This window comes from Gopherus flavomarginatus, chromosome 9 (genome assembly GCF_025201925.1).
Source record: "Gopherus flavomarginatus isolate rGopFla2 chromosome 9, rGopFla2.mat.asm, whole genome shotgun sequence".
NCBI lineage: Eukaryota > Metazoa > Chordata > Testudines > Testudinidae > Gopherus > Gopherus flavomarginatus.
In genome coordinates, this window is record NC_066625.1 from 12,696,124 (window position 1) to 12,711,829 (window position 15,706).

The 15,706-nt window shown below is 48.8% G+C and overlaps 1 protein-coding gene across 1 annotated transcript in view; it reads left to right on the plus strand.

Moving 5' to 3' along the window:
* Positions 1–15,706, plus strand: part of MICALL2 (MICAL like 2) — a 47,899-nt gene that overhangs the window by 20,337 nt on the left and 11,856 nt on the right. The window contains 9 exon segments of the mRNA XM_050966307.1: positions 1,532–1,580; positions 8,694–8,835; positions 11,200–11,387; positions 12,504–12,625; positions 13,290–13,596; positions 13,598–13,654; positions 13,656–13,945; positions 14,159–14,385; positions 15,439–15,514. Coding sequence (XP_050822264.1) covers positions 1,532–1,580; positions 8,694–8,835; positions 11,200–11,387; positions 12,504–12,625; positions 13,290–13,596; positions 13,598–13,654; positions 13,656–13,945; positions 14,159–14,385; positions 15,439–15,514 — 1,458 coding nt within the window.

Genomic DNA, 15,706 nt, shown 5'->3' on the forward strand with positions numbered 1-15,706 from the left:
GGTCTTTGCTGGAGCAGATGGGCATGTCTGGCTCAGCAAGACAGGGTGCTGGGCCCCAAGCTGTTGGGGAAAGAAGGGAGCAGAAGTAGTCTTGGCACATCGGGTGGCAGCTTCCAAGAGGGTTTCTGTGATCCAACCTGTCACACACATTGTCCCATGTTTTCAGTAGCAGTCATGCAAATTATCCTATGTGTGATATAAACTCATGCATTTTTGCTATGAATAGAGCTGTATGTGGCAGCTTTATCCTGGATTTTTCATATAATTGTCCTTTATTCCCTTTAAATAGAAATGGTTGCCTGAGTTTGGGAGGTGAATTGATGTGTGTTAAGGGGAGGCTGTTTAAGAATATAAGAAAACCCAAGTTTTTGGCCAACATTTTTGCAAAAGCCATGTGAATAATTCTTTATCTTGTAATTAATGAGAAGTTCCACTTCATGCTATAAACATTCTACTGCAGTGTTTCCAACCCCAAAACTATTGCATGGTGTTAACTGGAGAGAAAGTGACTAGCAATAAAAATGGCACTGGCTAGTCTGGTGCCACTGTCCAGGTTGAGAAGAGCAACAGCATCACTGGTAGAAAGCGAACTTGATTTCTGCTTTCTTAATCTGCATGTTGTGCAACAGGTGAAAATATTTCTTGCTCAGGCCCAAGTCTGGTACAGCATGTAACAGCAGAGAAGGGATGATAGTGGGGGGCAGGATTTGAATCCAGAGCTTGGACCTGCTGCTTCCTGAGCTCACAAGAGGTGGATGTATTCTAGAATTGCATGATATTCACAGCTTTCCTGGAGGAGGGGATGACTCTTGCTTCCAAGGCTGCTGGAGGAAGAGCGCACTGGAGCCAAGGCTCTTCTGAAGTTAGAAGTGTGCTCTGTCTGACAACAGCGATCCTTGGGGGATGAGGGGAAGGAGCAAGGATTAAACGAAGACAGGAGATAAAAGCCTTCACCTCTCTCACACTGCAGAAGCCATGAATCTGTGCAGTATGTTTGGCAGATGTAGGATAGCCCACTCTGAGGGTGAGGAGGCCCGCACTGGAAGATGGGGAGCTGAAATGGTGCTCCAGTCACAGATAGCAGGGAAGTCCCAGCTGTGCTGGTGGAGTCTCCCATGCTGAGCTCATACCTTTGTTCCCAGGAGGTATGGCAGTGCCTTTACCGACAGGAGTCTCAGGGCTTGTCGTAGTTAGCTACAACCTCGCGGGAGGTGGATTATGTCAATGGGAGAAGCGCTCCTGTCACCGTCGCGCTGTCTACACGGGGAGTTAGTTATACCAACCTAAGTTGCTCGAGGTGTGGATTCTTCACACCCATGAGCAATGTGGCGACACCAATATAAGTCTGTAGTGTAGACCTGACCTCCGAAGGAATTTCTGGTGTATGTTGGGTGGCAGTCAAAGTGGAAAGGAAGCTGCCACTCTCCTCCCAAAGAGCCAGGCTGCGAGGGTCTCGGGGAGCTGGAACGGAAGCAGTGTGCTCTGGATTACCAACGCCAAGCTAAACTCTTTCTCATCTTCTGTGTTTCAGAGACTTCAACATCCTGAGTAAGGAAAACATTTATGAGAACAATGCTTTGGTAAGTGGGATTTGCAGTTCTGCTTTCTGCTGTTAATCATGATGTGCTGTGCCCAGGGCAGCCCCAGTTCCCCTGTGGTGTCGTGTGGTGTGCTTTGCATGGTGTGCTACTCACCATGACTGGAGCGGATCACAGTTAACCAGTGGTAACTCAGTGCATGGAGCGTGTTTATATGACACGCTCAAACCCACTGGCATATTCTACATGCATCTGCTCCGGTGACTCAAGCAGTAGTTTTCCATCTTCCCCTGCTATTATAAAGTACCAAAAGGCCATTCAGCTTTCTTAACTGGCTGTGCACTGTCACTTCTGTTTAGACAGGGGTCCCCAGACAGGGGCTTTGTCATCTTCTGTGTCTTGTACAGTACGGAGCGCTCTGCCAGCTCGCAATGAAAAGCGGGGCAGCTTGCACAATGGAACAGCCTATCAATTGCTCCATCCTCACTGGCTTCTCAGCGAAGGGGATTTCTTTTATGGAGCAAGCAGAGATGAAAGGCACTTTGGAAAGGCCGTGTGGTGTTCAGCTCTCCGCATTTGGAGTGCTCATAGATACTATTGCAAGGAGTAGAGGAGGCTAGAGAGAGAGAGAGACACACACACATGCATGCGCACGTGCCTCGCCGGTGGTAGAATGGCAGCATGTATTGCTGCTCCTCGAGTCGAGTCAGCACGTTTTAAGGATGTGCTCTGTGCCTGGGGCACGTAGGACTTCTCTCTTGTAACTCAGCCAGTGCTCAGGCTTCAGTTGGAGACTAGCCATGCTACTGTGGGGCCTTTGAAGGAGGCAGTGCAGGAGGTGCTCTGCCATGGGGAGTTGGTTGGGGTATGGGAGCCGAGAACTACGAGGATGACTGAGCTCCCCTCTGCCACAGGCTCTTCAATAAAGGTACTGGTAGGAGGGCTCCTGTTCCTGGCCTCTCTGGGAGCTCTCCCCACATCCATCTCGGACAGGCTTTGTGGGTGGTGTGCTCTGTGTAACGAAGGAGCGGGCCCACGTTTCCCCGTTGCCCCTTGTGTGTCTATGGGGCAGGTGTGGATGTGGACTCCCTTGCTGGGGGCAGAAGGTCCCCCTTGCCCTCTGCCTGCCCGAGCGGGGAGACCACAGAGCCTGGGGGGGGGTCAAAGGAGGAGATGCATTAATGTATTGGCAATGTGCCGCTTTCAAGAGATCAGAGGGGGACTGGTAGGTAGCTTGAGGCAAGAGAGGGTAAGGGGGTCCCTCCGCCCCTCCCCCTGCAGAGTTAAGTGCTGAGGGAAGATGGGGCAGCTCTAGAGCCTTTGTCCCAGCTGGATTTGGTGCTCCAGCTTGGGAACAGGTCAGGCTGGGGCTGTGGTTTCCCTCCTTCCTCCAGGAAGAGATAGAGCTCGGCTCACCCACTCACTCCCTGCGCTAGCGCCACAAGCCAAGCGTGGGATGAGCCCTTGAAGAAAGGAATTTTTTCCTGCGTTCCTCCACAAAAGATGGGCTGCGGATACAGCTGCTGTTCACTTCAGGGCTGGCACGGGCCCATGCTTGCTTCACTGCTGCTTGGAGTGAGTCTGAGATGTGAACAAACACATCTCTTGTTCTCTTCTGAGTCCAAACGGCTGCCTCCTTTTCGAGTGGCGCCTGGCCCTGCAGCCAGGACAGCAGAGGTGGTGATCAGTGGCCCACCACAGTGTCTAGCTGATCCTACTCCCCTGGAAATTGTCCCCGGATGTCCTTTCCCACCTTTACTCCAGGTTTCTCCCACATCCAGGTGTGATATGAGCTGCTGGGCAGGGGACAAGTACTCTGTGTGTGTGTGTGTGTGAGAGAGAGAGACACTCAGGATCCTGAGGGAGCGTGGCGGCATGGGGCGAAGGTTTCCATGGGGCTTAGGAATTAGTAAGGGTGTTTAAATTATGGTTTACCAGAAGCATTGTGCCTGTGATGGGGTGGCCTCTCCTTAAAGCTCTGGGCTCACGTGAGGTTGGAAGTCATGTCTAAGTCTTTCGATTCCACCATCTCAACCCTTCACGCCCTGTATCTCCCTCCATCAAACCATCACCCTCTGTTCCTCTCTGTCTCCACTCCTGTACATTCGGCTGTGTCCCGCAGGGCAGGTAATTCTCTTGTTTCTGTGAGGGTGCTGTGCAGTATCTTAGCAGGGTTTCCTGGGAACCAGCTGCTGACTTATAGCGGTGTCAGGCTGGCGAAGTCGCTCCTCCCCATTTAGTATTCGCGCCAAGCTGCGTTTACAGATGGGACTGGGGCTGAGCAAGGATGTTCTGAAGTTCTGGAAGGCTGTTAGCTTCCTGTGCGTGGCTGATGGCTTCCCTTCCACAGAGCAACGTGGCTGTTTTCTGTCTGTCTTTCTGTGAAATGAACTGCTCAGGCTGCCTCAGCTGGTTTTATTAATGAAAATGTCTGTATGCTCACTGGGTCCATATTATCTCTTCTCTCCCATGTCCGTCTCCCCTGCTGTGTCTTTCTCCATGTCTTGGTCTCTGCCGTCTTCATGTCCTTTATTTTTCAGTCTCTCCTCACTCCTTCCCCTGCTGCTATAAGATACCCTGTCCCCGTGCTAATAGGACACTGAGCGGGTGGGAAGTCCATGCCCCTCTCCACCACCAGACTGGCTCTCTTTGAGCTTGTAACTGTCTTGGGACACATGTGGGACTAACTTCTCCCACAGCTGTTTCCTCTGCTATTGTTCAGATCTTGCTGCTGCTTCGCTGCTCACAGGGTTCATTACAAAACTGGAAAAATCTGTTTCAGGCTGGAACTTTCCATACAAGGTCTTGAGGCAAGGAAGAATGTGGCTTTCACTGGATGCCAAAAATTATTTGTTGGGCTGTTTTTGTTACTAGACGTGAAATATATAAATAAGAGGAAGATGTTTGTTCATTTTCCTTCATTATTACTGGGAGGCAGTGTGGTCTAGTGGAGAGAGCGTGCACTAGACTGGGACTCAGGAGACCTATTCCTGGCTCTGCCACTGGCCTCCTGGGTGACCTTGGGCAAGTCACTTCAGCTCTCTAGGCCTCAGTTTCCCCATCTCTGAAATGATACTTCTCTCCTCTGTAAAGCACTTTGAGATCTACTGAGATCTATTAAACCCTCTTTTCCCAGGAAGTTAGTTGGAATAGTGGCAACTCACCTTGGGTTGTGATCTTGTTCCATCTCAGTATTAGGAAGGGAGAGGGTCAAGGACCCTCCTCCCACCCCCCCGCGCTGCAGGCAGTGGCGACACTAATTCCCTCTTATGCCCCATCTCCAGGAAGTACAGCTGTCTTTGTGTCTCTCTTTGTAATGCTCAGAGCTGATCTAGTTCCAACAAACACTGGTGTGTCCTCTCAGCATCTTTTTGTTTCCCAGCATGAGCATGCACCAGCAGCGTTGATACACCTATCGCACGGCCTGTCTGTAACAGTGTGTCCTGGGACAAGCTAGGCAGTTACCCCAAACAGCCCCAGGAGCGGGACTGTGTGTCTAGAGGACCTGCGCACGCAGGTGGGGGCGGGATGGGGGAATACTCTCAGGCATGTCCTGCTGCACCAAGACCTGGAGTATAAATAAGAATAAAACAAAGAAAGAAAAAGTGGGACCACTAAACACTGAGGATGGAATGGAGGTTAAGGATAACCTGGGCATGGCCCAATATCTAAATAAATACTTTGCCTCAGTCTTTAATAAGGCTAATGAGGAGCTTAGGGATAATGGAAGATGACAAATGGGAATGAAGATATGGAGGTGGATATTACCACATCTGAGGTAGAAGCCAAACTTGAACAGCTTAATGGGACAAAATCGAGGGGCCCAGACCATCTTCATCCAAGAATATTAAAGGAACGGGCACATGAAATTGCAAGCCCATTAGCAAGAATTTTTAATGAATTGGTAAACTCAGGGGTTGTACCGTACGACTGGAGAATTGCTAACATAGTTCCTATCTTTAAGAAAGGGAAAAAAGTGATCCGAGTAACTATAGGCCTGTTAGTTTGACATCTGTAGTATGTAAGGTCTTGGAAAAAATTTTGAAGGAGAAAGTAGTTAAGGGCATTGAGGTCAATGGTAATTGGGACAAATTACAACATGGTTTTACAAAAGGTAGATCGTGCCAAACCAACCTGATCTCCTTCTTTGAGAAGGTGACAGATTATTTAGACAAAGGAAATGCAGTAGATCTAATATACCTTGATTTCAGTAAGGCATTTGACACGGTTCCACATGGGGAATTGTTAGTTAAATTGGAAAAGATGGGGATCAATATGAAAATTGAAAGGTGGATAAGGAACTAGTTAAAGGGGAGACTACAACGGGTCATACTGAAAGGTGAACTGTCAGGCTGGAAGGAGGTTACTAGTGGAGTTCCTCAAGGATCAGTTTTGGGACCAATCTTATTTAACCTTTTTATTACTGACCTTGGCACAAAAAGCGGGAATGTGCTAATAAAGTTTGCGGATGACTCAAAGCTGGGGGGTATTGCTAACACAGAGAAGGACTGGGATATCATACAGGAAGATCTGGATGACCTGTAAACTGGAGTAATAGTAATAGGATGAAATTTAATAGTGCAAAGTGCAAGGTCATGCATTTAGGGATTAATAATAAGAATTTTAGTTATAAACTGGGGACACATCAGTTGGAAGCAACAGAGGAAGAGAAGGACCTTGGAGTATTGGTTGATCACAGGATGACTATGAGCCTCCAATGTGATATGGCCGTTAAAAAAGCTAATGCAGTTTTAGGATGCATCAGGCGAGGTATTTCCAGCAAAGATAAGGAGGTGTTAGTACCGTTATATAAGGCACTGGTGAGACCTCATCTGGAATACTGTGTGCAGTTCTGGTCTCCCATGTTTAAGAAGAATGAATTCAAACTGGAACAGGTTCAGAGATGGACTACTAGGATGATCCGAGGAATGGAAAACCTGTCTTATGAAAGGAGACTCAAAGAGCTTAGCTTGTTTATCCTAACCAAAAGAAGGTTGAGGGGGGATATGCTTGCTCTTTATATCAGAGGGATTAATATTAGGGAGGGAGAGGAATTATTTAAGCTTAGTACCAATGTAGACACAAGAACAAATGAGTATAAACTGGACACTAGGAAGTTTAGACTTGAAATTAGACAAAGGTTTCTAACCATTAGAGGAGTGAAGTTCTGGAACAGCCTTCCAAGGGGAGTAGTGGGGGCAAAAGACATATCTGGCTTTAAGACTAAGCTTGATAAGTTTATGGAAGGGGATGGTACGATGGGATAGCTTAATTTTGGCAATTGATCTTTGATTATCAGCAGGTAAGTATGCCCAGTGGTCTGTGATGGGATGTTAGATGGGATGGAATCTGGGTTACTGCAGAGAATTCTTTCCTGAGTGCTGGCTGGTGAGTCTTGCCCACATGCTCAGGGTTTAGCTGATTGCCACATTTGGGGTCGGGAAGGAATTTTCCTCCGGGGCAGATTGGCAGAGGCCCTGGAGGTTTTTCGCCTTCCTCTGCAGTGTGGGGCATGGGTCACTTGCTGGTGGATTCTCTGCAGCTTGAGATCTTCAAACCACAATTTGAAGACTTCAATAACTCAGACATAGGTAAGGGGTTTGTTATAGAAGTGGATGGATAGGATTCTGTGGCCTGCTTTGTGCAGGAGGTCAGACTAGATGATCATATTGGTCCCTTCTGACCCTAAAGTCTATGAGTCTATGGAGTAACAGGACTGGCCAGACCAGTTACACAGACAGGACTAGGAGGTCCAGGCGAAACAGCATATTAACTGTATTACTGCCTGGTTACAGGAAGACGACCATGTACCAGGCTGGGCTGCTAGCCAGGGTGACGCTGCCACAGCTACTTGGCTGTAAGCATGTCCACCCAGTTAGAGTTTTGGAAAGACCCAATGAAAAAAGGGCAATTGGTTCACTAAAAAGTCATTTCTCTCTCCTTAACGGGGACAGTTGGCTTGTAGGTCAGATCCATTACATTCTTGTGCCAGACAGGAAGGGCTCTTGTAGAGTTAGACTCTGTGTTTAAGGCTTTCATCCTTCGTTTCTGCTGTAGCCCTGTGTCTGGTGCTTTGAAGTGCTGCTATCTCATTGGGTTGTTGGCATTGTGAAGGGGATGTTCCAACAGAGAGGGTACATGGGCTCTCTCTCTAGGCCAGGAAGAAGGAGTGATGGAGAAGGTCCTTGGCAAAAGCTCTGTGGGGAAGCTGAGACAGACCGAGTAGCTGCAGGGATAGCGCTCTTTTCCTTGGGCCAATTAAGTCTCTTGTTCAGCGTTGGAAGAAGGTTGTTCGGTATTTCTTTACCTTGTTTCTGTCCCCCTAGCACCAGTACACCGCGCAGCACTGGAGAGCAATTTTTGCCCCGAGTACCTGGTATGCTAGGCAGCCCCGAAGTAGTTAATCCGAATTAGAAATACATGATTTGAGCAGAGGCTTGGGAGCCAGGAAGTCTTTGATTATAATTTTTGACTCTGATCCCTCTGTGCCCTTGGCCAAGTGGCTTCATTTTTACTGCCGTAGCTGTTGGTCAGATAGGGAACGATGTTCACCACATGGGGGGATTGTGAAGCTTAATGTTTGTAATGGTTTTGGAGTGAGAAGCGGTGTATAAACACCAAGGTCTTGTTGATGTGGCGAGTTAGTGCGTGGCAAGCCAGGGTGTAAATCGACAACACGTCGGCTCGCACTAACTTGCAATCTAGGCAAGACCCAAGTATCACTACCTACCAAAACCCCACTAACGGGAGCATTAAGAGTGGGACTGAAACCTGCAAGCTGGGCCTGTAGGTCTGGACCATAACATCCAGCTCAGCGGGGCCGCAACCCTTTTATCTACAGAAAGCGAAACAGTCCCAAGGAAGAGCAGGGGAAACCCGGCTGAGTTCCAATGGAATGAGCTGGGACCAGCCTGTCTGGCTGGATTTTGGGCTGTCAGCCTGAATTTCTCAATCTCGTGGCTGGAAGTCGTGACTGTCAGCGTTCCCGTAACAGCTGTACGATGTAGGAGCTGAACTAGCCCAGCTGTTCCCCTGGGGAGCAAGAGGGGCCTGTGTGCTGCGTTGCTTTCTTACCTGAAGTCTTTCTCCTAATGGATGGCAACGGGTTCGGTCACTGGGCTAGCACAGATCCTTTCCCTTCTGTTCCCGCTGCAGGCATTTAGAGTGGCTGAAGAACAGCTAGGCATTCCTGCCTTGCTGGATGCTGAGGATATGGTGGCGCTGAGGGTGCCAGACAGGCTGAGCATCCTCACCTACGTCTCCCAGTATTATAACTATTTCCACGGACGGTCACCAAGTAAGTAGCCCATCCCCTGGCGTGCCAGGTACCCTGCTCAGGATGGAATTCCACCTGGTCCTCCCACCCAGGCCCACCAGGCTGAAGTGGGGAACCCGTCAACCTTTAAGCAAATCAGATAGCTGTTACAATCTCCTGTGTGCATGCACCCCACCGTTCCCAGGCACGCAGGAAACGGGCTTATATTAAACTTGGAGACTGAAATTTAGTGTTGACACTCCTAGGCAGAAAGCTCCTATGGGAGCTGAGTGTATAGGCTATACCCATGTAAGCACAGTTATACCGGCATAATTGCATCTACTCTAGGGTGTTTGCCAATTTAGCTATGTCAGTAAAAAATCATACCCCTAGCTGACATAGTTCCACAGTAAAACTTTTAAGTGTAGACTTGGCCCAAGGGCTTCAGAGAATATTATACTCATGTAACTGAATGTATATGAAATGCCATCCATCAGGATTTACATGTACATTATGATAGATCTGGTTTGTATCTGGCTTTAAACTATTAGAATACAACAAGCCAAACTCATGGGTTCTCCAAAGAACGTTTTGGAGAGGTGACATTTGGGGCTTGAATGCCTAGGCAGGTGGAGCTCTGGCTGGAGAATGTGGAGCCGGATTATAAAACCAGGTATTTTTTATTTTTTCAAATAGCTGAAAGTTCTCTCGCCCCTTTTCCTCTCCACCCTCCACTTCGTTCTTTGTCTCGGATTTTTAAATCCGTGTCAAAAAGTGAACAACAACCAGACTCCGGCTGGCTTTGTGCCAGGTTGGGGGGTCTCTTCCAAGCCCCAGAGGAACTCGCCTACCACGTCATTAAACACACCACATTTTTGTAGCCTCCAGCGTCCTACAAAATGTTTCAGTTGCACTGAGAACACTGGGGTAAGTGTGTGTGTCCAAACCCACAGGCCTGCGAGGAATGTGCCCTCTGACACGCAGCAGACTCTGAAGTCCAGCGGCAGTGACCTCTTGACTTCTACATTTTGTTTATTGCATGTTCCTCACTGACGCCAGTCATTCTTTGCAGTCCTGAGACCAGGGAATGGCTGCTAAGTACTGAGGTTGCACATTGACATTAGAGCAGGACTGAAGTTCCCTTTGCTTGCACTGGGTTCTGGGAATGGGAAGTTTGAATCTAGACCTTTTGCTGTGGCCCTGCTGGGCTCTGCGGTGAAATAGCACTTGGTATTTGTTTGGATAGCTTGCCAGAGCCTCCACTGCTGGAGGCTGCTTTCATACTGCTCCATGAATCGCTCTCCCTCTCTTGCCCTGTTCTCTCTCGTGGCGTATTTACAGCTCACTCAGTAATAGTTTTTGCAGATGGCTATTCCTTCCCGTGGCTGTTAAAATCAAAATTGCAGCTAGAATAATTCTTTGCTGAGTTCTACGTGAAGAACTATATGGTTCGAAAAGGGGTGGGGGTGTGGAGGGAAAGGAACACACTTGCAGGATGGACTAAATGGCTGAGCAGCCCTATCACTTGGAGTCAGGCTCTGTCATAACCATGCTGGAAAGCTAACTTGGGGAGATTCTTTCCCTGCCCTTCCTGGGGGCTGTCATGCAGTTGTTCCCGATTGGAGTTCTGGGGGCGTTTGGTCATTCTCTTTTCCCCTCCCTGCTTATTGCAACCTTAGGGAGTCCTTCCCACCCCAAAACAAGGAAGAGAGGAAATTGCGCTCATATCTGTCAAAGGCATCCCAAGTCTTTGAGTATTAAATCCTGTTTGCTTCTGCTTAGAGGCTCCGAGGGTGCCTCCCAGTTCTGTTCACACTCTCATGGAAAAGCCTGTTGACTTTACATGGAAAGCTGGGCTAGTGGTTATGGGCCTACCCTAGGATTTGAGACCCTGGTTCAAGTCTCTGCTCTGCCACAGGCTTCCTGTGTGACCGTGGGCAGGTCACTCCGCCTCTCGAGACCTCAGTTCCCCATCTGTACAATGGAGATAACAGCACTGCTCTATCTCACAGGGGAAATGCATTAAAGATCGTGAGGCGCCCAGATATTTTGGTAACAGAGTTTCTATAAGTACCCAAGATAGATATGCTGAAGGCCACTAACTTCCCCAGCCTGGGGGAGAGATGGTTTTTTTTCATTCCCTCCATCAAATTTCCCAAGAGAAATAGCCCTTTAAGAAGGAGAGGATCAGCAGCTACCACTGCCAGACACACCACTTTGTCCCCTGTTTACTCACTTGTGACATCTTGCCCTGCATTCAGGTGCAAGCTTGTGGAGAAGCCCAGATTTCCCTGTGTATTTGTGTAGTACCTAGTGTGGCCTGCTGGGGACCTTCAGATATTACTGTAATACAGATCACTTTCAGGCCTGTGTTTCTGGCGTATGCTCCCTTGTCCTTTCTGCCAGTTGGAGGCCTGTCTGGAATCAAGCGTCCCACTTCGGAATCGAGCGAGGAGCCACCTGGAAAAAAGACCATTTCGGAACCCATCAAGCCCACCCCTGTAAGTTTACCAGCACATCCACCAGCTGCAGCCAAGATAAACCCAGCACGTCCAGGGCAGGATCTGCCAAAGGAAAATCCTCCAGTGACATCGGTAAGGAAACAGGATTCTCTTACTGTGAACCAGCTGGTAGGTGTTGGAGACACTCATGACAGTCTGGGAGGCCTCGGCCAGCTGGAGATAGAATCCTGACCCACCGTTTATGATCCACCAACTCTCCTATTATGGGATTAAACCCAGATGCCCTACTTACCTTTGATGTGCTCCCTAAGTTGGTGAGAGGGCATCTGCATGCTCATGTTCAATCAGATGGCAATTGGACTTGGGCCTCTCCTTGCTTGTCTAGGGGCTGTGCCACCCAGCTGATAGAGCCAGGCTCTGTACCCTGAGTTAAATGCTCTTTGTACTGATGACTCTCTCCCCATTCAGAATCAGTGTCAGACTTAGCTGACCTGGATTAGCCCAGGGACCTGTACGTGCTGCCTGGTGGAAAGAAGGGGGAACATAAAATATCTTAACACTGATGTATTTCTGCCCTTAGGGTAATGCTGTATGTCCTAATACATTAATTTGTGCTGAGAATCCGTGGTAGTGACAAATGCTACAGTCTATACAAGAGCAAACTTGGTGGGATCCTAGAGGCTTGCCAAGATGATGCCAAGCACTAGACTGTGGTGGTATAGACCCCAGTCATGCTAACACTGCATGCAACAACTGTGTGCTAGAGACACAGCGATTTATTACACTGAAGAGAGAGAGAATCCGCCTCCTCTTCTCTTTTAACAGAAGAAGCAAAACATGCAATAACCAAGTTCCCCAGGGTGCACCCGGTCCTTAGTGTTGCTGGTGAGATATTCAGCAAGGATCCTGATTAGTCCTGGTTGTGGTGGTGGGTTTGTTAAATGGTCTTAGCACCTCCTAGGAATGTAACTGAGACCACTTACATCATTCATATTTGCCACCAAACAGTGTTCGGATCGCAGTGGCTTCTGGCTGCTGTCAATCTGGGCTGGATTTGTTCCAGGGACCTTGTGCTAGAAAGCTCCTTGTCCCATTGTCTGAGCCGTCCAGTGCCCCCTGTAGATCATTTTTTTCCAATTTGGTTGCTGCTGTTGAATGTTCCGGTTTAGACAAGACTGTCTGGTATGTTTTCGGCTTCGTACTGGGCTGATGGCTGTCGCTGCTGCTGTTGTTTTCTCTCCCCCCCAGAAAAGGGTCCTGACAGACAGTGGTAATCTTCGTAGCAGCAGCTGTGCCATCTGTGGGAGTCACGTGCACCTGGTTCAGCGACACTTGGTCGATGGAAAGCTCTACCATAGGAACTGCTTCAGGTAGAGTTCCAGGGGAGGGGAGACGGGTGGTTGCCCCGTAGAGGGTCAGCCTGGCCTCTTTCTGGACAGACGAGCCTCGAACAGCTGCTGTGTAGTTCTTCCCTTTGCCCAGCTGCCTGTTAACCTCGGTGACTTGCTGTGTTTCACCTACAGTGAACTTCTGGAGACTAGGATGTCTGCTGCTTGGACAATAAAAAGGCTCTTCAGAGCCGGCTTGGTGGGGTATGCCTGACTTGCAGAATCAGGGACTGTACACTGCTCCTTGTTCAGATGTTCCTGGCAGCCTCCTCTTGGGGCCTAGGTTATGACACTGACGTGGTAAAACCATCCATGTCTAGGGGAAGCCCTTTGCACTGGCTCACTGTCATCAGCACCTCTCAGACAGGCAGAGATCTGAGTGGGTCACTCTTATTGGTGTTTATGGGTGTGTATTTCAGCGTGGCACCTGGGGGCAGCGTGGCATGCACACTGCTCCCTTCGGCAGCAGTCTGGTTTTTACCTGGAGTTCCTTGCACTGATGGCCCTTCCCAGGACTGTGTGTCCATGTCTCCCCTGTGTTGGCTGTAATGTTGTCCCTGCAGTTGGCTGCTGAGTTCATCTCAGTGGCACCCAACTGTCTGGAGAACGTTTCCTAATAGTTTGGGTTTTTTGCGACTGTCCATAGGTGCAAACGGTGTTCCAACACTCTACTGTCTGGGGCCTACAAACCTGGAACCGAACCTGGTACTTACATCTGTACCAGCCACCAGCAGCCAACCAGTCTCTGGAATTCTGGACCACGTAGCATAGAGAAGAAACCTACTAGTACCTCCACAACCTCAGGAGATCCCCAGAAGGCGTTTGTGAAATCAAGTCAGTTAAACAAAGGCACCAATTCCACCTCCGATCCCCCCAGTTCCACCATGCCATCCAGGTCACCTGCTGGCAGCAATTCCAGCTCTGGTCCCAAAAGCCCAAATACTCTGTGGTCAGTCGTCAGTTGGGAGTAAATCAGTTTGCCGTGAAGGTACTACTTCACCTTCTTGGACTAGCATCGGGAGCAAAAATGCAGCAAGCCCGAAAGAAGTTCTTCGAGTCTAGTGCGGGTACTTCAGAGTCTTTGACTGACAAATCACCGGCTACTAAAGATCAAGTCCTTCCTTCTCGTCCCTCTCAGGCAGCTAGTAATACCACCTCTGGCATACGCTTTTATGGGGCAAACTCAGGCAACGCTGAGAAGGATAAAGCACGTCAACATCTCACGCAGGTTCTTCCTGGACCAAATGCCACTACAAACAGACCAGGAGGAATCAGTTCCAGTAGCTCCCCGCTGCCCAGCAGGTAAGAACCTCTGTCTTTCAAGCATCTATTCTTGTGAAGGAGGGGAGGCTGGGAGAAGCAATGGGAGTAGCTAGAGCAGGTCTCTTTCCATTGACTGTGTGGGGCACATAGACAGTCTGTTGTTAGGACCTCCAGAAGATCTTTGGAATGGAGGCCACTAAAGATGACTTTCTCTGTAAAGGCTCACGAGACTCTTCCTGTTTGCTTTGACAGTATTTCTCCCATCGTCTTCCCCAGGGAGAGTCCTGATTACAAAATACAGGCCAACAAACCAGGCCATGTGAAAAAAACAGAGCATGCTGCATGGAGACCGGTATCTTCACCCAAAAGACCAGAAAAAAAGTTAGGAGTTTGGGCTGCCATGCAGAATGGAGAGAAGGACCCGGCCACCCTCAGACCTGCTGACACAGGGCGTAAGCCTGACTGGAAGGACACCAGAGGTGAGAGTGACTTGTTACGTGGTTCTGGGGGCTAGGTTATGATGTTACACATGGTGTGAATTTCATCCCATACCAGAAATGTGGCTCCAGGGCTCTGGTCTCTGAGATCTAGACAATAAATGGACCACCAAGCCTGGCGCTTTCATCTGTACCAGTCACCAACGCACACTCAATTGTCTGAGCTCTGGGACAGCTAGCACAACATGGATCCATCTGCCCTGGGAGAACAGTAGCTGTGATGTCTCTCCAAGGCAGGCCTGTGGAGAAGCCTCTCTCATTGAGGATTCGAGTCTTGGGGTTTGAAGTGTCTCAGCTGTCCTTCTACACAGGCTTTGATTTTGTCAGATCTCACAAGTTAGTTGGGCACAGGAGACCTCCCAGGAACCCCTATGATGATTTTGGGATCTAGAAGGTGGCACTCGGTCTTCTGAGTCAGTATTGAACCAGCAACTCAGCATGGTGTCTTAAGCCCAGTTCTGCTGCATGTGTCGTCCTTTGGATGAAACATAAAATTGATATACTGACCCCTTATGATTGTATGTCTCTCTTTGGAAGAGTTACCTGTATTTTGACCCTCATCCTGAGTAATTATATGCCACCTACATATAGTTTCCCCTGAAGTGTCAAATGGGATACCATATTTTTCACATCCTGCTTTAAGTGGTTGGTGTTGCATTACTGTAGATTGTTAAACTGCTGCTCAGTTAATCTCCTGTATGGCTGCATTTCTGCATGGATGAAGAGGTTTCTGTATAGGTTTTGAAGTGCTTTGGGATCCTTTGGGATCAAAGGTGCTATATGCTGTACAGGTTATTTCTCACCTGTGGGGCCTGGGCAGCTGGTGTAAAACGGAGTAGGAACAAGAGCACCAAGTTAATCTCCAACTATGTGGTCTTGTCCTGGGCTCATCTCATCACAGCAGCCAGCTCAAGGTTATAATGTCCTAAGATCCACAAGGAGCTTGGAATTCTCTTATTCTCAGTCTGCAAAGGGAGGGATCTGGATTGTAGCAGATCAGCTGGTTGGGTCAATTGTATGTTTCTCTTCCAATAGGAGGAGTGAACACCACTGGAGATAAGTCTGAGAACCCAGCAGGCTGGCCATCCATATTGAAGCCAGTGGCCAACAAGTGAGTGTCCCAGAGCCATCAGTTTTCAGTGGTGAGCGTATGAGGGTGGGTGAAAGTCTTAGCTCCGCTGAACTCTGACGTTAAACTCTTGCGTATTTAAATCCTTACTGTGACAAAGTGAGAGAATCAGTGGGAAGAGCTGTTTAGCTTTTGTTTCTACGGGCAAGGCTGAGGGGAAGGAGATCTCATTCC